Source organism: Sorex fumeus, unplaced genomic scaffold (assembly GCF_029834395.1).
Source record: "Sorex fumeus unplaced genomic scaffold, SorFum_2.1 ptg000098l, whole genome shotgun sequence".
NCBI lineage: Eukaryota > Metazoa > Chordata > Mammalia > Eulipotyphla > Soricidae > Sorex > Sorex fumeus.
This window is the reverse complement of record NW_026606155.1, coordinates 23,512,004-23,536,161: the sequence shown is the minus strand read 5'-3', so window position 1 is coordinate 23,536,161 and position 24,158 is coordinate 23,512,004. Positions and strand designations below refer to the sequence as shown.

At 43.7% G+C, this 24,158-nt stretch overlaps 1 protein-coding gene across 9 annotated transcripts in view; it reads left to right on the top strand.

Moving 5' to 3' along the window:
* The window catches only part of RGS6 (regulator of G protein signaling 6), a 570,853-nt gene that overhangs the window by 473,423 nt on the left and 73,272 nt on the right, over window positions 1–24,158 (top strand). For 8 of the 9 annotated variants that reach the window (XR_008795065.1, XM_056133560.1, XM_056133562.1 and 5 more), the window contains exons 6-12: window positions 648–699; window positions 5,602–5,666; window positions 14,935–15,011; window positions 17,578–17,659; window positions 20,110–20,184; window positions 22,540–22,638; window positions 23,753–23,814. Coding sequence is in view for 8 of the 9 variants with exons in the window: in XM_056133560.1 (XP_055989535.1) it covers window positions 648–699; window positions 5,602–5,666; window positions 14,935–15,011; window positions 17,578–17,659; window positions 20,110–20,184; window positions 22,540–22,638; window positions 23,753–23,814 (512 nt within the window). In the remaining variant the exon portion in view is untranslated. The remainder of the gene's footprint in view (window positions 1–647; window positions 700–5,601; window positions 5,667–14,934; window positions 15,012–17,577; window positions 17,660–20,109; window positions 20,185–22,539; window positions 22,639–23,752; window positions 23,815–24,158) is intronic. The other variant, XM_056133559.1, reaches the window with a different exon arrangement.

Genomic DNA, 24,158 nt, shown 5'->3' with positions numbered 1-24,158 from the left:
CTAAACTCAGGGCTTGCTCTCTCCCAATTTTGCTGTTGGAAATCCAAGCTCAAGACTCCAGTAGACATGTATCATAAGAGCACTTATCTGGCACACAGATGGTTGCCTTTTGCTCTGTCTTTACATGTGGAGACACAGGGAGACAGAGAGAGACAGAGAAGGAAAGCCCTGCTGTTTCCTCTTCCTCTCGGATGAGGGCATCCCCCTTATGACTTCATTTTAACTTGTCCTAATGAATGCCTCCTTCCAAATTCAACCTGGTTGGAAGCAGGAACTTCCTCCAAGGAATCTGGGGGCACACAATTCACTCTATAACAAAGGGGTAAAAAAAGGTTGGCAGGGATGTCAGCTGTGTCCATCTGGCTTCCCACTCTCTTGGGATAAGAAATGTTTGTGCTGTAAATTAAATTGCTCCTTCTGGCATTTATTTTGCTGACCTGGATGTCATTGGCCCGCTTCAACACTAAAATGTTGATTGGCTTCAGCCTTGTTAAGGAATCAGGGAAAGTGGGGGTGTGGGGTGTGGATGTGAGCGAGAGAACAGAATAGAGCCTGCCAGGGGCAGGGATCTTCCCTGGATGCATATAAGGAAATGGAAATGTGGATGCAGGGTACATCTGAGTCCTGACTCCTGTGTTTTTCTACAGGCTCCCTACTTCTGGCCTTCAAACTGCTGGGAGCCGGAGAACACTGACTATGGTGAGCAGTGGGGCCCTGGTCCATACTGTTACTCCAGGGAGCATAGAAGACAGATGCTTAGACTGCAGTGCACAGGGATGAGGGGAGGGTCTTTCTCCTTCATCACCCTTTCCTTAGAGGCTGACCTGTATACTCAGCACCTGTGCCACTTGGGGATGAGAGACAACATAAGCAGGAAGGTGTTGTGTGGTGCTGAAGAGAGGATGGAGGAAGGAAAGGGCAGCTGAGAGGCTCATTCTGTGAAGCCCTGGAGATCTGGGAGCTCAGAGTGATGATTCAGGACTGTGACTGCTGACCACTCTTCCAGGATTGGGTTCCAGGAAAATCTGGATCACAGGACCACTTGTCCTTGGCCCATTCTGTTCTCACAAACTTGCTAAGATTTCCTAACGACTCACTGGCATTTTTGAAAGTTGGATATTGGGGGGAAAGGGAGTTAGGAGAAAAGGGACAGGCCAGGGAAGGATACAGAAGATACCCTAAACTAGGAAACCAGAGCAGGTATGTTGGGAGCTGGGTATGCTATAAATTATTCTACCAGGCAGGGATGTGCTGTTTGTCAACAGTTTCTCTGTGGAGACCATTGTATTCATGTGTTCTTATCTAGAGAAATGACCTTATGCCTCTATTTCAGTAAGGATTCTGAGGCCTGGAGACCACATTATGCTGGCACACTCTCTTTTCTTATACGGTTCCTTGAGGATAGGAACTGGTACCAAAACACACCCAAAAGCACAGCACAGGCCTGAGGCAGAGATGGAGCTCCTCAAATATTTGCTGACAGCTCTCGGTCTTTCTCAAAGGTAGCTGGTGGACACCAGAAGAGGCAGCAGAATTTGAACCTGATCCCAGACCCATGAGCCTTTCTCCTGCTGCTGAGCCCAACATGTCGGCCACTGCTGGTAGAGCTGGACCCAGCTCTCCCTCTTGGGACCCTAATGGGACAAACACCATATGGGGCCTGCAGCTTTTCCCTGGGTTTCTCACATAGTTGTTTATTCAGCATGACAGGAAGGAGGCAGAGGAAGTGGTGGGAGGCTGGTTCAGCCACTGGGGATGTTCTGGCCAGTCCAGGAGTCCTGTGAGTTAAGGCCCCTCCCTTCGCATCCCCAGTCAGAGACGGGGAAGCCAGCAGGCTGGCTGCAGGATGGGATTCGGACACGTTTAATTAGCTTCCTGGTTTGGCCTTCAAGCTCAGCAGCCTCTGCCTGTCTGTCAGCTGTGTGAAGGCACTCAGGGCCCCTGCCTCGAGCTGTGCTGGGCTGTGCCCTCAGCAATGTGACCTGCAGAGCAGCAAGGCTTCATCTCAGAATGCAGAGCCACATTTGGCTGCTCCTAAGACCAGCACTTCTGGGACTGAGAAGAGGCTTTACGAAAGACTAATTTGGAATTTGAATCATTGTCACCCTATTCCTGGAGGCCGCCATGTGCCCTTGTAGATGCGAAAGCCAATATTTTTCCAGACCTTAGAGAGGTTAGAAGGGGAGCAGGAACAGCTATCTGGGCCTGAGTAAGAAGAAAAGATTTACTTGAACATAAAACCCCAGAGCTCAGGCCATCTGACGCAGCAGACCTCACGGCTCCCCTTCCCTGTCTCTGAGGGCTTTCCCGTCTCATCATTCTAACTGTGCAACATGAGCAAGGATAAAAATAACAACTTGTACTGGTACTCCTAAAATCAAAGTCCTTTTGAATCCCTGTGCCTTAATTTTGACAAATCAGGTGAACTCCAGGCTCAGGGAGCTCATGTACTTATTGTAGTTCCAAAGCAGAAATTCTGTATTAACCAAGTGAATTTGGGACCAGGAGTATAGCTCAGAGGTGCAGCATTTGCTTTACATGTGTGAGACTCCAGGTTCAATCCCTAGCACTGCAAAGAAAAAGAAGACAAATAGAGATTGTTCTGCACAACGTGGCACTTGCTACACTAGCTATGTGACTTTGGCCAGTGAATTAACCTCTCTGTGCCTTAGAGACCTAGTATTCAAAACAGAATAGTAATAATACTTGTCCCCTCTTATGGTTTGGTTAGGATGAAAAGAAATGCATGTGCAGTTCAGAAGTGGACATCAGAACTGTGGTGGTGGTTACTGTCATCACTACCGAGCTAAGGTTTGATTTCCTTCGTTTCCCGGAGGCACTGTTTCTGGAAACCCATTTATGGGAGCTGAGATCTGATTTCCATTGATGAGGTTGTCCTTCATTCATAAGCGCTTCCGGGTCACCTCACACAAGTCTGAGGGGGTGAGGGAGACTCACAGTTTTGCCCTACAAGAAGACCAGGCTGGAGGAGTGAGGAGTGGGTAGATAAGATGATGGTGCAAGTGATTGTAGTATTCATAATTTGTGAATCTAAGTGAATGTTCAACTGAAACGGTTGAATGAAAATGTTGGACTGAGAATATTCAACAAGAATGTGGAATAGACTGGGAAGGGTCAGTTTCCATCTGGAACAGATTGGATACCACCATAGGTGCCCAACAATGAGGAATAAGTAGGAAAATTTCCCTTCATCCATCTAAAAAGAATGAATACAGGACACAACTCGCAGAATTTTGGGATTGAGTGCACAAACATTTGCAAAGGCTCTAGAATGGTGGCTGACATTTAACCCACACCGTGAAAGTGGATTTTCTGTTATGATGATTCCCTGAAAACAGCGCTTTGCACCTACGAGGCACTCAATAAATTTTTAAATGGGTGAATGGATGAATAAATGAATGAGTAAGTGGGTCAGTGAATGTCACAGTGGAAAAAGCTCTGAACTAGATCTTAATTCTAATTCTACCTTCACCATTAGCTCGCTGCTGGGTAAATTGCTCCACTACTCTTGGCCTTTTGTTTTCCCATAGGTCAATGAAGGGTTTGTGCTGGGTGGTTGCCAAGGTTACCTCCAAGGCTAAAATCCTATTGTTCTAAAAAATTAATTAGAGAGTGTGAGGAAAATAGAGAAATTTGTGATTTATGTGTTTCCTAGTTTAGGAGATGGAAGTAAATATTGTTATCACTAATAAAGGCCACTTTCTTAAATACCTTGGACTAGCATAGAGTCAATATATTTCTTAATATTTAACTGCATAGATCTGCTCACTGGGACTGGAGAGTTCGTTACTTGCCTTGCACACAGTCAACCTGAATTCAGGTACTTATACTCCTTATGGTTCCCTGAGCCCTGCCATGAGTAATCCCTAAGCACAGAGCCAGGAATAAGCTCTGAGCACTGCTCAGTGTCTCACCCACACCAAAGAATTTGCTCATTTTATAACTTTTGCAATGTTTCTATTTTTATCATGATGAGATTCACTGTGTTTGAGATGACAGTGGGTTATTCAAGAGAAAAGTCACTGGGACCCAGGAGGTAACTCTAAGGGATGCAACACATGCTTTACTTTGGGAGCTGTGGGTTCCGTCCCTGGAACTTCATGGTCTCCCAAGCACCAGGCACTGGAAATAGGTACCAAGCACCACGACTTGTGGCCCATCCTCCACCCCTAAGAATCAAGTGAAATGCTGGTAAGGAGTCAATGCAAGGGCAAGGAGAACAATATTTTGAAAAATTAAACTTGAGGGGACGGAGCAATAGTATATCAGGTAGGGCATTTGCCTTGCACATGGCTGACTGGGATCTAATCTCTGGCATCACATATAGTCCCCCCAAGTGCCGCCAGGAGTAATTCCTGAGCACAGAGTCAGGACTAACCTCTGATCATAACTGGTTGTGGCCCCCTCCAAAGAAAAAGCAAAAGAAAAAAGAAATATTAAACATGAGCAAACCCTGCCTGAGCTTAAAATGGGTCTCTCAAATGTGCTTTTCTAGGGTTATTGGTTGAACATTACAGTGAGCTCTGTGAAGGGCACCATGGAAAAACTGACAAACACCAGAGAAAGCATGTTCCAAGAGGGGGTCCCTTCAACCATTTACATTCTACCCCCCCCCACACACACACACACAAGTTACGTGGAACAGAATCGCTCATATATAACATCCATTTCCTGGGGACACAAACTGAACATATAAGGTCGTGTGACCCAAGGTCATCAGGAGTGACACCAGCTTGTATTCCATGCATGAAAAGTTACCTCACAACTTAGCTGTGGGTCCCAGAAGATTTGGAAATATCTTGGCATGATTTTGCCTGAACTCAGTCCATCATTTAAATCTGGATTACCTTGTCTAAGTTTTACACCCGCCAACACATTGTACCACCTGGAGCAGCATTGCCAACATACCTATAGTGACCTGTACTGCTGTTGGGTCAAGATCTGGTACGGCTGCTAATATGCCAGGCTTCCTGCTTCAGGTTTCTCCTCCCCTGCCCTCCGCCCCCACCAGACAGTCTGCCTGATTGGTGGTCCAGGAAACCAAAGGAGGTACTGTGTAACAACCCCTTCATCAAACATAACAGAGGAAAGCTCTAGCTGCCTGGTTCATTGGAGATGTTGCTACCCAAAGACCACAGGTATCTCAAGTCTTTGTTTCTCCATCTGTTTCGTTTCTGTTTCTAGGATGTGCTCCAGGATACAACCTAGGGTTCATGCCCAGTTCAACTGTTAGTCTCATGTGTCTAGCATGGCTGACTTCTAAAATGGCTACACTTAGGTTCTTACTTAGAAAGACTATCAGAAAGGCTATTCCAAGAATCCTAAGCATAGACAGATTCCCAGAAGTCAGATGTCAAAGAGTGAAGACAGAAACATATTACAACAAAGTTCTAGGAAGGAATGGATGGATAAATGGAGAAATGAATAGAAGGGTGGATGGATGAATAGATGGACAGTTGAATAGACAAGTGGACGGACGGATGGATGGATGGATGGATGGATGGATGGATGGATGGATGGATGACGTATCACACCACACTGCTGGCTCTGTACATGGTGTAATTTTTCTTGTTCCCTCAGCCATCTATCTTTGTAAAAGAACCATGCAGAACAAAGCAAGGTTGGAGTTGGCAGATTATGAAGCGGTAAGTATAATTATTTTCCAGAATAGATATGAGGTGAAAGTAACAATGTATCTGCAGCTCTATTCCAGCATGTATTTTCCCCCTTTTCACTCCTCAATTCCTTTCAGAGAGAAAGTCTCCTCCTCCTCTATTTCCTCCCTTTTCTCAGTCCCTCCTACCATCACAATAAAATAATGCCTTTCAATAAAGAATTCTCAAAACTCAGCTATAAAAAACAACTCAGCTTAAAAGTGGGCAAAATCCTAAACAGGCACTTTACCAAAGAGAACTTTACCAAAGATGGCAGAGAAGAACACAAAAGAACATTATAAATCATTAGCAGTAGGAAATTGCTAATCAAACCTATGAGAGAAATCACTACAGTCCTATAAGCATGACTTAAAAGTACAAAATCCTTATTATTTCAGTGCTGACAAGGATGTGGTATGAAGTGAAATTTTCCTGCAATGACAGTAAGAAATGTCAAATTGTGCAGCAGCTCTGAAAATGTTGTTTAGCAGTTCATCACAAAGCCATGTTTATGTACCTAAGCCATTCTACTTAGGTAACTAAGCCATTCTACTACTACAAGCATGTCCTAGAAAAATCAGGACTAATGCTCACACAACCTGCACACCACAGCAGCTTTAGTACCCAAATGTACTTTAATGGGTTAATGGTTAAGTTAACCTGGTACATCCAGCCAATGAATACTATTTTGTAGTAATGATACAACAGCCTCTTGGATAAGTATCAAATTTTTATGTTGAATAAAACAGGGCAGTCTCAAAAGATTATAGATGGCTGAGCCCATGTACATGGCTTTCTTATAAATACAAAGCATCTGTAAAGGAAAACAGATTAGTGGTTTCCAGGTGTATTAGTGAGGTAGGATGTGGCCATAAAGAGATAGCAAAAGGGAGTTGTAGGAGTGATAGATCTTGATTGCAATGATGGTTACTTGAATCTATACTTGTATTAAAATTCATAGAACTGTTTTCCAAATGAAAGGCCAAAGTTGCTACCAGATGAAAATTAATCAAAATTTAGATTTGGAAGTGAAGAGATAATCAGTAGGTAGGATAATCAGTAGGACCTTTCATGCAGGAAACTCAGGTTTGATCATCAGCAACCCATATGGTCCCCTGAGCCCACCTATCAGTAAGCCCTGAGAACAACTGTGTATGAACAAAGGCTCAAGATTAATTAATATAAAATAATATACTTAAAATTGCATCTTTATGTCCATTTTCCCTGTGATTTGCAGTAGATGCAAATTCTAAGGGTGAAATGCGGTGCAGGAAAGAATAAGTGTGTTGTAAGAAGTACTTCCTTTCCCAGTTATTCTCACCTCAACCTTTTTTCACAAGATGGGGTTCTCTGATAAAAGTGGAAACCCCACCACTACTTATGTGTGTTTTCATTTATTAAGAGGAAGTTGTGGTCTATATACACAGTGGAATACTATAGATGCTATGAACGAACAAAATCATGCAATTTGCAGCAACATGGATGGAACTAGAGGATATCGGAATGAAAGGGAAAGATGCAGAATTATCTATCTCACATGTGTAACTTAAAGATACACAGAGAGATAGAAACAAAGATCCAAAATCAACAACAGAATTGGCACACAGAACTGACAGAGAAGAAGGATGGGATTCCTGGTGGGGTGAGATGGGTGAACTGAGGATGGGTGTGGTGTTGGAATTATGTCCATGAGAAATCATTGTTAATAGTATTGAAAATCAAAAAATTAAAATGTTAAGATGTTTTTAAAAGAAGGAAAAAATAAAAAGGGAAGCCCCACCAACACTCTCATGTAACACCCACTTGCCCAGTTGCAGAGAGCTTGAGATTCACAGTTTTTGTTTTACTTTCAATTTGGTATCAGAATTATTTTATTTGGATTGGGGAGTCTGAAAATTGTCTACTCTCTCCAGTGCCCTCCAGAGTGGGTGCTGCTAAGTCCACATATTATGACATTCCACAGCCGAGAATGTAGGACCATGGGGAGGGTTTGTTTTGGTTGGGGATGGTTTTTTTTTTTTCAGTTTTTTTAATTGAATCATCATGAGATACAGTTCCAAGCTTTCATGTTTGAGTTTCGGTCATACAATGATCGAACACCCATCCCTCCACCAGTACACATTTTCCACCACCAATGTCCCCAGTATCCCCCCTCCCAATCCCAACCTTTCCCCTTTATCTAGTTTTCGCACACATCTCCCATCCCGAACGATCCTTCCAACCATCATTGACTTAGTGATCCTTTCTCTGTTTTAACTGCCTTCTCCCCCAGCTCAGCAGGCTTCCAACTATAGAGCAATATTTCTGGCCCTTGTCTCTACTGTCCCTGGATATCAGTCTCACTTAATCACTTAATCACTGAACTTCCTGTTAATCGTCGATTAGCTCCAGCGGGTGCCAGTAACAGCTCCATTTGTCCCTGTCGCGTGCTAGTGTAGCCCAATGGCGTCTGTTCGCTCTAGAAACATGAAGAGCCTCAAACCGATCGTTCATGATCTTGATAAAGAAGTCTGACCATCTGGTAGGTGGGCGGCCACGCGGTCTTTTGACATCCCATGGAATCCAGTCAGTAACAGCTCTAGTCCAGCGGTCGTCTTTAAATCTCATTACGTGACCAGCCCATCTGATTTTTGACACCTTGGGAAACGAGACAGTGTCCCTGATTCTTGATCATCGATGGATGTCGGAACTCCGGATTCTTTCTCTCATTTGAGTGAAACGTGATATTCCAAGCATAGCTCTTTCAATTCTTCTTTGGGAGATCTGAATAGAGTTCTCATCCTGTTTGTGTAGGGCCCAGGTCTCTGAGGCATATGTTAATGCAGGAAGAACAGTGGAATCAAAGAGATGTGCCCGGAGCCAGAGGTTCTTCTTAGCTATTTCTTCGATGCTCTTGAAGGCGTTCCAAGCCGCTCTCTTCCTCCACAGCTTGGGTGCCAGGTCATTTGTCATGTTTACTTCTCGACCTAGGTACACATAGCTGTTGCATTTGGAGATGGTCGTTCCATTGAGAGCAAATGGGGCATAAGGAATGAGGCTGTTTCTCATAAACATTGTCTTCGTAAGATTCAGCTGTAGTCCTACCTTTCCACACTCATGGTCAAAGTCAGCCAGCATTTGTACCGCTTGGCTAATGTTTGGTGTTATTAAAACAATGTCATCAGCAAAGCGGAGGTGGTGTAGTTGCCGACCATCTATCTTCACTCCCATTCCTTCCCATTCCAGTCGTCGCATGATGTTCTCGAGGGTGGCACTGAAGAGTTTCGGTGAAATGGTATCACCCTGCCGAACCTCTCTCTTGACATCAACGATTACTTCTTTGTAGAATGGTGAGATCCTATACAAAATACTGGTTAAACTCCACAAGAAGAAAACATCCAACCCCATCCAAAAATGGGGCAATGAAATGAACAGAAACTTTCTCAAAGAAGAAATCCTAATGGCAAAAAAGCACATGAGAAAATGCTCTACATCATTAGTCATCAGGGAGATGCAGATCAAAACCACAATGAGATACCATCTCACACCTCAGAGACTGGCCCACATTCAAAAGAACAAAAGCAACCGATGCTGGCGTGGATGTGGCGAGAAAGGGACACTCCTTCACTGTTGGTGGGAATGTCCACTGGTTCAGCCCTTCTGGAAAACAGTATGGATGATTCTCAAAAAATTAGAAATTGAGCTCCCATTTGACCCAGCAATACCACTCCTGGGAATATATCCCAGAGAGGCAAAAATGTATAGTCGAAGTGACATCTGCACTTGTTTGTTCATTGCAGCACTCTTTACAATAGCCAGAAACTGGAAGAAACCTGAATGCCCACGAACAGATGACTGGTTAAAGAAACTTTGGTACATCTACACAATGGAGTACTATGTAGCTGTTAGAAAAGATGAAGTCATGAAATTTACATACAAGTGGTACAATATGGAAAGTATCACGCTAAGCGAAATGAGTCAGAAAGAGAGGGATAGACATAGAAAGATTGCATTCATCTGGGGGATATAAAGTAACAAAGTATGAGATTAATACCCAAGAATAGCTGAGATCAGCACCAGGAGGATTACTCCATAACTTAGAGGTCAGCCGGGTATCCTAGAGGAAAGGGCAGTTCAGATAGAGAAGGGAGCACCAAATAAAGGATGTTTGGAGGATCCTCCCAGGAGGGGAGATGCATGTCGAAAGTAGACTATGGACTGAACATGTTTGCCACTCAATGCCTCTTTTGCAGACCACAACACCCAAAAGGAGAGAGAGAACACAGGGGATTGCCCTGCCACAGAGACAGGGGGGATGGGGGGATGGGGGTGGGAGGGATATTATCCATGGTGGTGGAAAATGGGCACTGGTGGAGGGATGGGTATCTGATCATTGTTTAACTGAAACCAAAGCACAAAAAATTGTAAATCTACAACTGTAAAAAATAAAATAAAATAAAATAAAATAAAGGGAAAAAAAAAAAGAATGGTGAGATCCTGGTAGTGAATCCGCAATACAGCTCATGGAGGATCTTGATGTATTGGGCTTGAATGCCCTGATTGGCTAGGGCTTCAATGACCGCTTCTGTCTCAACAGAATCAAAGGCCTTCTTTAAATCAATGAACGTTAGACAGAGCGGCATCTTGAACTCCCGAGAAACCTCAATGAGCTTGGTTATTGTGTGTATATGGTTGATGGTGCTGAATCCTTTGCGGAACCCGGCTTGCTCGCATGGTTGTCCTTCATCTAGTGTTCTGCCAATCCTATTTAGGATAACTCGAGTGAACAACTTGTAGATGACAGACAATAGGCAGATCGGGTGATAGTTGCCAATGTCATGGATGTCTCCCTTCTTTAACAGTAGTACGGTCCTGCTGGTTTTTCACTGGGATGGAACCTTGCATTCAGACAGGTAGCGTGTGAAGAGCCGAGACAGTGTATTGATGAGTACTGACGGCAGGTTCTTCAGGTGTTCAGGTCTGACCTTGTCTGGGCCAGGTGCTGTTTGTTTCTTTACCGACGAAATAGCATGTCGGATTTCAGAAGGGAGAACGTTGGGAACGACATATCCATCCTGTGGAATTTGGTATGTCGGCAAGTGGACATGGCTATTGAAGAGATTTGAGTAGAAGTCATGGATAATCTTCTCCATTGCCGTTCTGTAGGATGTGATAGATCCATTAAGACGTTGGAGGGCAGTCATCCTGGTCTTGTAGTTGGCAAAGGACAGGTGGGCATTACGAATACTTTTCCCAGCTTCTGCCGCATCTACCAGCACTTCTGCTCTTCTCTCTTTGAGGTCTTCCTTGATTGCATCTCTGCACTGCTTTGCGAGCTCGGACGTTAGCTTGTGGTTGCCTGAGGCATGCGCCAAACCATGTTGGCGAATAAGCTCAAGAGTTTTTGAAGACAGTCATTTTTTTGTGGCTATCTCTCTCTTGACGTTCCTTGCACAATCATGGAGGTGCTGAACCAGTCGATCGTATTCCTTGTCAATGTTGTCAACAATGGTATTTTCCCATGTTGCCACAATAGTGCCAAAGAGCTCCCAGTTGGTGATCGTTCTGGGAGTTCTCTTTTTAAACTTTGCAGCCCTTTCTCCCCGTTCTGTGAAGTAGAATTTTGCACGAAGGAGACGGTGGTCTGATCCCGTTCGGAATTTTGGGACAACAGCGACATTGGTCAGGCAATATGATGTGGTCTATTTCATTGTGGAATCGTCCACCAGGAGACTCCCATGTCCAACGTTTAGATTCTGCCTTCTGGAACTGTGAGTTACCATGGATGGTCTTGGTCGACATGATGAACTCAGACAGTCTCTCACCCTGTTCGTTCCATTCTAGGCCATGGGTCCCAATGTGAAGTTCTTCAGCTGATCTTCTCGGTCCTATCTTGGCATTAAAATCACCCACAATGATCTTGTAGAAGGTGTGGTCTTCTTTATAGAACTTCTCCAGCTCCATGTAGAACTTCTCAATTTCTCTTTCATCATCATGAGATGTTGGTGCTTAGACAATGAAGATAGGAACTGCCGGCAGTGAGCCATATCTATTCAAATGTAAATGTCCGATTCGGGTTGTTAGGCATTCGAATGAATCAATGCTCATGGCCAAGTTTGTGTTGACAAGGACACCGATGCCTCCAACACCTCTTTTATCACATGTTCCAAGGAACAATTCTTCTCCAGTTTTGAAAATGGCATGGTGAGATTCGTGCCTTCTTGTCTCGGTCAAACCAATGATGTCGTACTTGATCTTTCACGCTTGTACCATCAGGTCCTCGATGGATGCATCTGATGCTAGCATACGTGCATTGAAATTACAGATGATCATTTTTGTCTTCCTTCGTGTGGCAGCCTAGTTCGGCCTCAACTAGTCACTAGTCACCACAACTAGTCACGGTCCTCCCATTGTTCATTGATTTGCTCGAGCGGGCCCAGTAACGTCTCCATCATGAGACTTGTTACTGTATTTGGCATATCAAATATGTCACAGGTAGCTTGCCAGGATCTGCCTGTATCTCTGCCGTGCGGGCTAGATACTCTCGGTGGCTTGCCAGGCTCTCTGAGAGGGGTGGAGGAATTGAACTCGGGTCGGCAATGTTGGCCGCTTGTAAGGCAAATGCCCTACTGCTGTGCTATCGCTCCAGCCCCAGTTCGGTCTCAAAATCTCAAAAATCAGTCTTATGTTATTTTATATAGTTCGGCCTCAAAATCTCAAAAATCAGTCTCATGTTATTTTATATTCCACAAATGAGTGCAGTCCTTCTATGTCTGACTCTCTCTTTCTGACTCATTTCTCTTAGCATGATACTCTCCATGACCTTCCACTTAGAAGCAAATTTCATGACTTCATCTTTCCTAACAGCTGCACAGTATTCCATTGTGTAGATGTACCAAAGTTTCTTTAACCAGTCATCTATTCTTGGGCACTCGGGTTGCTTCCAGATTCTGGCTATTGTGAACAGTGCTGCAGTGAACATACAGGTTCAGATGTCTTTTCTACTGTGCTCTTTTGCACCCTTGGGATATATTCCACAGGAAAGATTTTGAAACTCCTGCCAGATGACCAGCATTTACAGATCCTTCTGGCCCTCCCGTATTCCAGTGCCCCAGCTGTTTTTCCTTGACTGCCTTGAACAAGAAAGTCTCACTCCACCAGACCTGTCACTCTTGGGTATCTGTGGCTCAAGGCCATAACCCACTGGGACTTCTCATATTTTCAGGGAACAAGGCCAGCCCCTGGGCCTTCACCACATTGGTCCTACTGCCTTCACAGGGTCATGATTGGGTTAACAGTGGAGGAGGTTGGATTGCAGTTTACCCAAGGTCAGTGTAAGCTGGCTTATCAATGGGAGTCATTAAACAGAAATATGTCAGGACTTAGTCTTCCCATGTGTGATTGTCCTTTGGATACTTGGTTTCTGCCCTATCTGCCACCAGGAGACACAGTCCATCTTCTTCCAGACAACTGCTGTCTTGTTCTGGGTGCAAAGCACTTTAGTGTGGCCTTGACCCCCACACTTCCTAAACTAGACCTCCAGGCAAAACCCAGAAAGAGATGTATATGACCCCTCCATCCCAGTCTCTCTTTCCATATTCCAGAAAAGATCCAAACAGGAGCAAGATCGCCTCAATTCCCACTGTCTTTTGTATGGTTTTCTTTTAGCATCTTTCTTTACTATTGTTAAGGAACAAGTAATGAGGTCAAGAGTTCTGCCTACAAATTTTAGAAATTAAGAAAATCTTTTCATTTCAAAGTTAGTTATTTTTATTAATTTTTCATGATAACTTACTCTCTTTAGAAAAAACAAAAATGCAAACATCAAAGAGAGGAGAGAAAATAACCCATAATCTTTTCTCCCTAAATTTTTTCATGACTGTGTTTTTTCTTTACAAAACAATCAGAATCATACCATAAATTTTGCTATCTAGAAGACCAGAGATATGGTACAGGGAATAAGGCACTGGCCTTGCATGCAACCATTTCTCATTCAATCAACAAGCACAACATATGGTGTCCCCCTTCCCTGCATATGGTATCCTCCTCCTCCCCCCAACACCACTAGGAGTGATCTCTGAGCATAGAGCCAAAAGTAAGCCCTGAGCACTGCCCAAACAAATTTTTAAACTAAAGTTGTCCCTTTCATCAATCATACAGTTTAGATATCTGAGAGTTTTTCTATGTCAGCCATAATTTCACATTACCTTTGGGAGTGACTGCCTAATATTCCATGGCATGACTGTGTCATAATTAACTATTCTACCATTGATTGACAGGCACTTCAAGCTTTGCTTTCTGTGATATGTGGTAGGATGAAAGGAGCAGATTTTTTAAGCACTTGTGCTCCAATCCTTGGTCATAGCAAGAGTTTACCTATGGTGATCATCTGTTAGAACTCTTTTTGTTTTAATAATCCACTAATGAGAATAATCAATTACTGTTAGCATGAGCTCTATGAAAATACATAGCAGAATGTAAGCTCTGGCCTTGTATTCCATCAGAATTAGGCAAAGCATTAAGGCACTGTCAGATACCTCCTCGCTGTCCTATTGAACCAGTAGGTAACTCTGCAGACTTAGAGGAAAGGCAATTCTGGGTGCCTTTTCTTTTCATTCTGTTTTTGAGGGGTGTTTTTCCATCAACATTACAGATACAGATGTCCCTTTCATGTTGGGGAGAGGTGCTTGGGGCACAGTGTTGTTCTGGGGATCATACCCAGGGTCTTTGCATACCAGGCATGCACTCCAGCAGTCTGAGCTCTCTCCCTGGCCAATTCCACCTTTTTTTTTTTTCACTTTGAATCCAACCGTTGTCATGCCCTCTTCTTCTTTCCGGTAGCCTGCCGAAGGTTCTGCTATGAGTCTTTAGAAATCTATTCTTTCTTTTGCTCTCAATGTTGATCGATAAATTGCAAAGACCTCCCCTTCCTTTTCGCAGCTCCCTCAGGAATGGTTGCAAACCACTCTTCCAAGCTTCTTCATCTTTATCACCAATGTAGTAGGAGTTGTGTGTTTGGGAAACACCTGAGAAGAGAGGATTCCAGTGAACCATGGGGATTTCAGACCAAACATGTGCATGAATGAGTATTGATAGGTTTGTTCTGTACAGCTAAGTCTGGTGCAAAGTCAAATTGGGTTCATATTCGGTGGATTTAACATGGGTCTGTACTGTTTGGTTGGAAGTAATCAAAATATTTAGCTGCCTTGTAAGAAGCAAAGGGTCAATGTTCAGGTTCATAATGATTAATGCTTTTTTGTTGATTCTCATTTCTCATTAGGAAAACTTAGCCAGACTCCAGAGGGCCTTTGCAAGGAAGTGGGAATTCATCTTTATGCAAGCAGAAGCACAAGTGAAGTAGGTGAACTTATCAGAAACTCCTGCCGAAGAGAAAAAGGCTTAAGAAGTTGGAGGTGGTATGAAGTGGGATTGCCAAAGAGAGTTCCTTCCAAGGTTGGCCAGCAGTGGGCAGTCACTTTAATCCCCTGGAGGATCAGCTGAATGGAAATTAAGATCAGCATGGATCAATGTTATCTTTGTACCAATGGCATTCTGGTTTCAAAAGATAGACTGCGGCAAGTGATGGGGATCCTCCCAAACATTGAGGTCTGATTATAAGCTATAAATTTTTCTCAAAGGTGTTTTCAATTACTCCAGTTATTCTTTTCTCTGGGGCTAAAAGCCTCAGAGCTTCTCTTACCTGGAGCTCTGGAGATTGTTTATTTATTAGAAAACATACTAGAGTATGAAGGATACCAAGTAGTGCCTATAAAATCTCTTCTCCTTAGTCCCTCAGAGGAAGAGTTCAGAATCCATCAAAAATAGACATCAGATATCTGGAGTCCAAAGTGCCAGATTATCATTTATAAAAAGCTAATTAAAAGGCATGATTTGGGGCCTGTGGTTGCATTTTTACCCCCAGTATCAGGAACTGAACCCAGCATCTCACAAGTGCAAAGCAAGTGCTCTACCACATGACTTATTTCCTGGCTCTATGGTCATAACTTTTTGGCCCTGGCAGAACAGGACTGGCTATCTGCCACCCCACCAACAGACCAGAGTTGCCCCCTGCCATACTTACTGCAGGTTGAGAAAGATATCCTAGAAACAGACTGACTCAGAAGAAGACCAAAAATTACTGATCTGAACTTCTCCTTTAAAGTCTACCAGTACTTTCAACCAATCTTACCCAAGAGGGCAAAAAGTGAAAGAAGAAAGTTGGAGTGTTTTTCCTTGCAGGGTATAGGGCAAGAATTCGTTCCTCTCTCCAGGGACCATGCGAAGTAGGCAGTAAGGTCTTCCTGAGCACAGAATGATTCTGGGAAATGGACTTGCTCCAGTCAGGCTCACCCTGACCTTTTGATGATCTCTGTTGGAACCAGGAAACATAACAGAGGCAATGGGGCAGGAGAGGGTGGGGAAGAGCTGCTGAACTGGGAGAGGGTGAGCTCTATATGCAGTAAGCAACTCCAAGGAATCTTCTGATCCACCAACACGCTCACCCGCCACCCCGCCACCCCCTGCACACCCTGTTCAAGCCATCACTATTGTGGAGGTCAGATCAAGGGTTCGTCACAATTGGAAATTACTTCAGGATGGGAGATGCTGTGCTCCTCTACACATTTCCAATACTCCTCATCCCCCACTCCTCACAGTCTCAGTGTTTTCTCTACCTGATCCTGGCCACCTGTTTGCCAGCCCAGCAGCCCCTGAGAGCAGCGGGCAACCCTTACTGTATGCTGAGCACAGCTGAGAAAGGAGAAAGGTGGAGAGAGGGTGTGGGGTGAGGAAATAGAATGAAAGAGGAGGACAAATCCATACTTGCAGGCTCAAAAGGAGGGGAGCGTCTTGCTTTGTATAAGATGGTATTTCTCGATTAACTTTTTTGATTAACTCTGTGATTACATTATAATTTGGACCATTTAAGTACACAGTAATTATCACAAAAATCACGGGTGATTATGGGTTTATTTCAGTCCAGTAAACTAAAGTGCTCCCAAGAGAACCAGGAACCAGAAGTTACATGGCAATTAATCTGAGTTTCTTTTTACTCAGAGAGAGAGAATATGCAGTAATGCAGGCTCGTTTTCAACCTCTTATCTGCGCCAGATCTCAACAGGAGACACCTCTGTCACCTGTAATTTCCCTCCCTCAGTCTGTGCCTCCCCTGGCTGGGCTTGCCTCAGGGTCTCATCACAGGCAAGGGCTATTACTCTGCTTTTCGAAAGCCAGATGGTTTAAGTGACTTTGAAAACACGTAATTGCAGCACTTTGAAGTCATTTCTACTGTCTCTGAATCTAAAGCAAATCTCCCAATCAGAGGACGAAGAACTGCTGGCCTCTGGTTAATCTTGCCTATAAATTGCATGCACGGTAGATCCAGTTAGTTGGGGGCAAATCAGTGGAGAATGTCATCCTTAATCATCCTTCCACATTTTAATGACTAAAAGAACTGTGGTAGGGTCAGAGTGAGAGTAGAGTGGGTAAGGCACTTGCCTTGCACTCAGCCAACCCCAGTTCAATCTCCAACATCCCCTTATGGTCTCCTGAATACCACCAGGAGTAAATCCTGAGCACAGACCCAGGACTAACCCCTGAGCATCACCAGGTATGGCCCAAAACCAAAAACAAAACAAAACAAAACAAACAAAAAAAAACAAATAAAAGGATGGTGGCATTTCTACATCCCTTAACCTGTGATAGCAAAGTCCTCTCTCTCCTAAGACATTGTTTGTAATCCTGTGTAGATATCTCGAAATTCCTTCAGGGAGTCAAACCCTGAACTTTGCAATTCTGCAGAGAGCAGGCATCAGGAAGGTGTCCCCTGCCTGGTATCTAGAATCAGGAGCAGAGCAGAGTGCTGGGGCAAGGGTCAGAAAGTAATACGAAAGATGAAAATCTCTCATTTTCTTTCCTCTTCCAGAATTGATCGGAAAAAGGACAAGACAGAAAGAAAGATTCTGGATAGTCAGGAACGGGCCTTCTGGGACGTCCATAGGCCAGTGGTGAGAAAGGCCTGCGTGATTCTGAGACTGTCATGTTGTTTGGGTTTTAATTGTCTTCATTCCCAGACTGAAAGGAAGAGACTGTCTTTAACCACCAGGTGTCTCATGCTTAAGAAAATTGCTGCGTTTTGCAAAATTGGTTTTGGCATTCATTCATATCATCTCAGTATATATTTCTGGGATATATCTCAGTTCAATCTTGAAAAAAAATTATTCACCCACGAACATAGGGGACTGGAAAAGGGGAGAACTGTGAAAATTCCACTAGGGAGCCTACAGGCCCACAGGTATTTTGCGTTCCCCAAGTAACAATTTCCATTTCTTTTGTTGGTCACCTCAAAAATCTAAATCTTGGAATAGTCTTTTTCAACTGTAGCAGCTCCTTGTTTTTCTCTATCATTATACCCAATACAGTCTCCCAGACACTGAGTAAGCACATACATTGTTTCTGGGTCACATCCTATGAATCTCTAAGTCACAGTATTTTTATCAACTGATCAATACATGGCCTCATAAATTGTGCCTTTCTGGTTAAAGACATCTCCTTGAGTATACATTGTTGATCCATTTGTACTGATTAATATGCATTGTTGTTTTATTGACATAATTGGTTTCTGTTCATTGAACTTACAGCTAACAGTCAATATAACTCATGCCTTGACACAACTTATCTAATGATGGCATTTCCTTCCAAAGACATGTCATAGCCTGCACACACTGAGAGACATGAGACTCTACTTCAATAGTAGGAAGGGACAATTTCAAAACAGTAAAAATCACCAGCAAAACACAAAAATGTGCACAACATAGCACAAAATTGAGAGTGAAAGGATATTTGTTTATAGTAAAAGAAACAATGAAAGCTCATGGTACTTAGATCAGCTCAGCTGGAAACTTGCATGGTAAGCAACTCAGAAGAACTTTGGCTGCTCTGCACATGTACCCAAAACATGGTTTGGGTTATAAATAAATTTGAACAACTATGTGAATTCAGAACTACAAGACTCTTAAATAATAAGACTTGACTATATTTTATAATTTTATATTATTAAGAAAAATGTTATGGTGCTGGGAATGTAGTTTAGGTGTACATTACTTGCCTTGCATGTGTGAGGCCCTGGGTTCAATTCCTAGCACTGAAAATTTAAATAAACAAATCTTTCACTCCCCTCAAGAATGATCACGATCATCCTGTTGTTCGTTGATTGCCTCGAGCAGGCCCCAGTAACGTCTCCTTTGTCCTAGCTCTGAGATTTTAAAAAGTGCCATATTCAAGGCTCTTCCAGGGTTAGAAGAATGAGACCCATCATTTTTACTGGTATTTGGCATATTGGGTATGCCACAGGGAGTTTGCCATGTGGGCAGGTTACATTTGTTAGCCTGCAAGGTTGTCCAAAGCAAGAATGAGATAATGTCACATGGCCGCAAATGCGGCCGCGTGCTTCTGGGAGCTGGGTTTTATAGTCTCTAGGTCTTGGCCGTTGATGGGATTACCTGGCTTGGAGTCTCCTGCCCCCGCGCCTGGCTGTCCTCACTGGGGACCCTTGGAGGGGGGCGGGTTGAGTTTCCCTCCCTGCCCCCAGCAGAGCCCCGGCAGCCGAAGACCTCCAGAACCAGCCACAACCATCCTGAGATCACTCTCCACACGCATGAAGGAACTGGCCAAGGAACACAGGCATGCTGGTCCCGGGGCTGAGATCTCCAAACCTACTCGGATTGGGACTGAGCATCCTCCACCTAGATCCTCCATCTTCCAGTAGACAGGGGTCACACCCACCAACTCCCTCAAGAAATTTAACTAAAAAATGAATACACTAGTTCAGTATTACTTAAAAACTTCATTGACTTTAAATCAAGTAATAATGATAATAATAATGATACTGATGATGATGATAATAATAATAATCTCCCTTTCTGATATTGGCATGGTTTTTTTTATTTTTTATCTGACTTTTTGGATTCTACCCGGGGATGCTCAGGAGTTACTCCTGGCTCTGCACTCAGGATTACTTCTGGTGGTGCTTGAGAGACCATGCCAGGGATCAAACCTGGCTTGGGCACATGCAAGGCAAACACCCTACTGCTGTACTATTGCTCTGGCCCCATTGGCATGGTTTTTAGATTGTTTGTTTTTTTGAAATGGCTAAAGTTGTGGCTAAAACCACCTCCCAACTTTGAATATTGTTTCCTTTTTTCACCTGTATCGTAGACCATCTACAGGTCATCCCGAGAGAGTATGAGGTCAGTTTTGATATGTTGTGGGAGAACGCTAGGAAGAAACATATATTGAGCATGAAACATTTTAGTAAAATATTATTGTAAATGGCAAAATGAAGGTAATGATGCATTTTCTGTAATGGGGAAGATAAAGGTTCATTCTTAGTGTGCCTCTTGGGGTAAATTGGAAGGGTAATTTCCACTTAGTAAATTATGTGATTTTTTTCTCTCAGCCAGGCTGTGTGAACACAACAGAAATGGACATCAGAAAATGTCGACGTTTGAAGAATCCACAAAAGGTTAAAAAGGTTTGCTAGCTTAGCTGATTTAAAAATTCTTAATGCCAATAGCCCCTCCATTCCTAGTTCTGTGGAAACAATAATTTGCTATTTGTAATTCTACTACATTTTATCCTTTGCAACCCTTTCATTCATCCATCCTTCACATACAAATGGAATGGCTGATGTGTGCTTGGCATTTGTCCTTACTGTTGAAATACAGTGGCAAATCCTCACAAAGCCACAGCCTGGTGCAGAGGAGACAAGCCAACACTCATTGCCAGGAAGGCTGGGTCAGGACTGCCGGGGTAGGGGATGAGGGGGCAGAACTGGAAGCTTTCCAAGAGGCTGCCCACACACCCATGTGTGCTAAAGTCTGAGGGGTAAGTCAGCTTGGCTGAGGGGAGGAAACCAAAGGCACAAAATGTTGTAAAATCCCACAGGTGAAGGTGAACTGAAACTGACAAAAGTGAAAGGACTTTAGTGCTGCTAGGTGGTCCCATTTCAAACCAGCCTTCACCCCACTGGGAGTGAGCTCAGAGAAATCTGCATCAGAGCTAGAGTGATAGTATAGCAGTTAGGGCACTTGCCTTGCATGCAGCCAACTGAAGTTTGATACCCAGCACCCCATACAGTTCCTAGAATACCTCCATAAGTGATCCCTGAGTTCAGACTCAGGAGTTAGCTCTGAGAACCACTAGGTGTGGTGCCAAAATGAAAAAATTTTAAAAATAAAAAGTTAAGATTTGTATTTCACTGCCTTGAAAGGGGCAGTGGTTATTGCTTCCCCGGGCCACGACTGTCCATGGTTTCCATGTCCCACCCATGCAGTGGCCTGTCGACCTTAATATTAATTTCAAAAAGGTGGATGTATCCCTGAGCATGCCCATTTCTTAAAATCACATATACACTCACACATACATATGTGAATACATATGTGAGTGAAAGAATTGGTCATATATACTACAAGGATATGGACTTAGAATGTCCTAGTACAACCTCTAAGAACCTCCTAAATTCCAACCTTCAGCATTTCCTGGAGCCTCATCCACCCTATCTGAGTCCTTTGTGACTTTATAGATTTCATGATTTTATGGATTTCAGGTAAGCAGAGTGTACCCTTAAGGGTGTTGCTGCTTTCCCAAAGAAAAGATTGTAATCTATCTCAACCTCAACACAAGGAACAACATAAAAAGTAGTCATATCTGTGGCATGTGGAGAGACTGCACAGAAAACCATTCAAGTGAACACATTAGTTGCAGTTTGTGTTCATTAAAGCACATTCAAATGTGAGTCATAGGTGAGCAACATTGATGTTCACAGTCACAGTCCTCCCGTTGATCATCAATTTGCTCGAGCGGGCCCAGTAACGTCTCCATCATGAGACTTGTTGTTACTGTGTTTGGCATATCAAATACGTCACGGGGAGCTTGCCAGGCTCTGCCGTGCGGGCGAGATACTCTCGGTAGCTTGCCAGGCTCTCCGAGAGGGGTGGAGGAATCAAACTCGGGTCGGCCATGTTGGCCGCTTGTAAGGCAAACACCCTACCGCTGTGCTATAGCTCCAGCCCACATTGATGTTAATAGTTAAAATAGAAGAAGAATAAAAAATCTGAAGCCCTTCCAGTTCAGGTTTGGACTCTGCCAGTATACTTGCTTCCTTCTGGTTGATGGAAAATGCAGAGATAGACAGAGTTCAAGGAAACTGCAGCGCTCAAGGACCCAAGTTACATCCCTAGCACCACCAGTTGTTATCTCTGGAGATCTTCAAGCACCTCAAAATGTCCCTAGCATCTCACAACTGGGCCCAAACATTTCTGTTTCCCAGGCTGAGCATTACTGGGAGCCCCACCCCACCCCACCCCAATCTTTCTCATTATATCTCTCTCTTTTCTTTTACCCTCTTCCACACATACATAAAACAGAACAGTAAATAGGAAAATACAGAGAGGATCAGAGGATCGGTGTGTTTGAACTTCCTTGTACATGAGAGCCCCCTGAGCATTTGGTCAAAGAGTAGATTCCCAAACCCTAACTGAAAAACTTCTCATTCCACACATGAGAATGAGAAGTTTCTTATTCTCATGAGAAGGTGCTTTATCAAGTACCCTGAGATAATTCTCGGCATACAGTCTATGGATCTTGTTTGTAGACACTAATGCATGGAGACTGTTTCCAGCTCAATGAAAAGGATTTTCCAACAAAAAATCAGCTTACCTTCATTGAATGAATCCCAGTTCAGATTAAGAGGTTGAGTCTTTGTGGTTAGGGTATCTGAGAGGGAGGCGGACTATTGGCCAAGTGGTTAACTGTCCCCCACCCCAGACACCCTTCCCTGCTGGTTCTCTGCTGCATTCCTGGTACCGTGCTCTTGATTCTCCTGCAGTCGGTGTATGGTGTGACCGAAGAGTCCCAGTCACAAAGTCCTGTGCATGTACCCAGTCAGCCAATCAGGAAAACAACCAAAGAGGACATCCGGAAACAGGTGAGTGGTGCCCCCGTGGACACTCTGCAATCCCTGTGAATGGTCACCTCTGAAGGCTGAGGGGAAGCCATGGTGATCCCAGTCATTTGAGTTGGGAATGTGTCTGTGTAGGATGTAAGCCCCTGGAGAAGCATCAGAGGACAGCTCCTTTATGCAGTTCCCCCAGAGGATAGCAGAGAAGGGACCAAATGGTTCTACCTAAGCCACATGAGCCACTGCCCTGGTTGAGGTTCTGGCCCCAACCTGTGGACACTGGAGGCGGGAGGGACTCGTATGGGGTCCTTAAATTTATGGTGCATTTCCAAAGTTGACCCATGCAGGAACCATCTGTATCACAGTGATTCAAAAGAAATGTGTAAGAACAAAGAAAGCTCAATTACTGCACCATTTCAACAGCATCTGGTTTGTTGTTTTCTTTCTCTGTGATGAGAGGGTAACCCAGGCCAGACCCACAGACAGTAGGTAATTTCGTTACTCCTTTCTGGGAGTCACTGGTAATGGAATAGCTTTAGCACCTATTCTTTACATTATACTTATCTGGCTTCTGGGGGGTAAGCCAAAGGAGAAACAAGTATCTACTTAGCAAGTTTATGATCCACCTGGAGAAGAGGAAAGAGATTAATGTTATTTGGTTATTCTATTCTGTAATGTAGGTATGAAAGGTGACCAGAGGAAGCTCAGGGGAAATTAGTCAAAGCAGATATTTATAGTCTGTGTATCATTTGTCCATGCTGTGGCTCGACTCTTTAGAACCCAGGCACCTCAGAGTTTCTGTAGAATCAAACAATGCCTTTGAAGCACAATAAAAAAAAAGGTACTGTAGAACCAGGTACAATATATGTCTTTATATCTACTCCCCTTCAGTTTTCAATTTATTTGGGAGGAATCCAGTTGTAAGCTAGAACACAGATCAGAAGAATATGTGACATAGACTAAATTGAAGTGGGAATCCTCAGTGTGTTAAGACTCTCCAGAGGTGCTAAATGGTTACTTGAGCAAAGCTGTCAGAGGAAGTGCTTGGATCTTGGTAAAAATATAAGATTTGGATTCCTGGAATGTAGGGGGGGAAATAATTCTATTTTGGTTTTAACATCTCCATTCTCTCCTTTTCTAGATAACATTTTTGAATGCACAGATTGACAGACATTGTTTAAAAATGTCCAAAGTGGCTGAAAGGTATGTTTTTGCTCAATAACATTACCGCTTTCTTCTAATTTAACAAAGGGGAAATGTTAGGGCGATGGCTAACGGGTGACTTGGAAAGGCAAGCCAGAGTCATTTCTTAAACTGAGGGGTGAAAGCGTTACAGGCTCCCTGTCAGGACAATAAGATAGCAGAGGCCCCCTGGAAAGACGTCAAGAAATGTTCCGTTACAGAAGCTTTCTGGGGAAAGGGTGGGGGTTGGTCACAGGGCCTTGTCAATCAAGCAAGAGCATCCTTAAAAGCTCCATAATGCACTTTGCCTTCAGCTTCCTCATTAATTCGACTGGAATTGCTCCCATCTCAGCTGTAAAATGCCT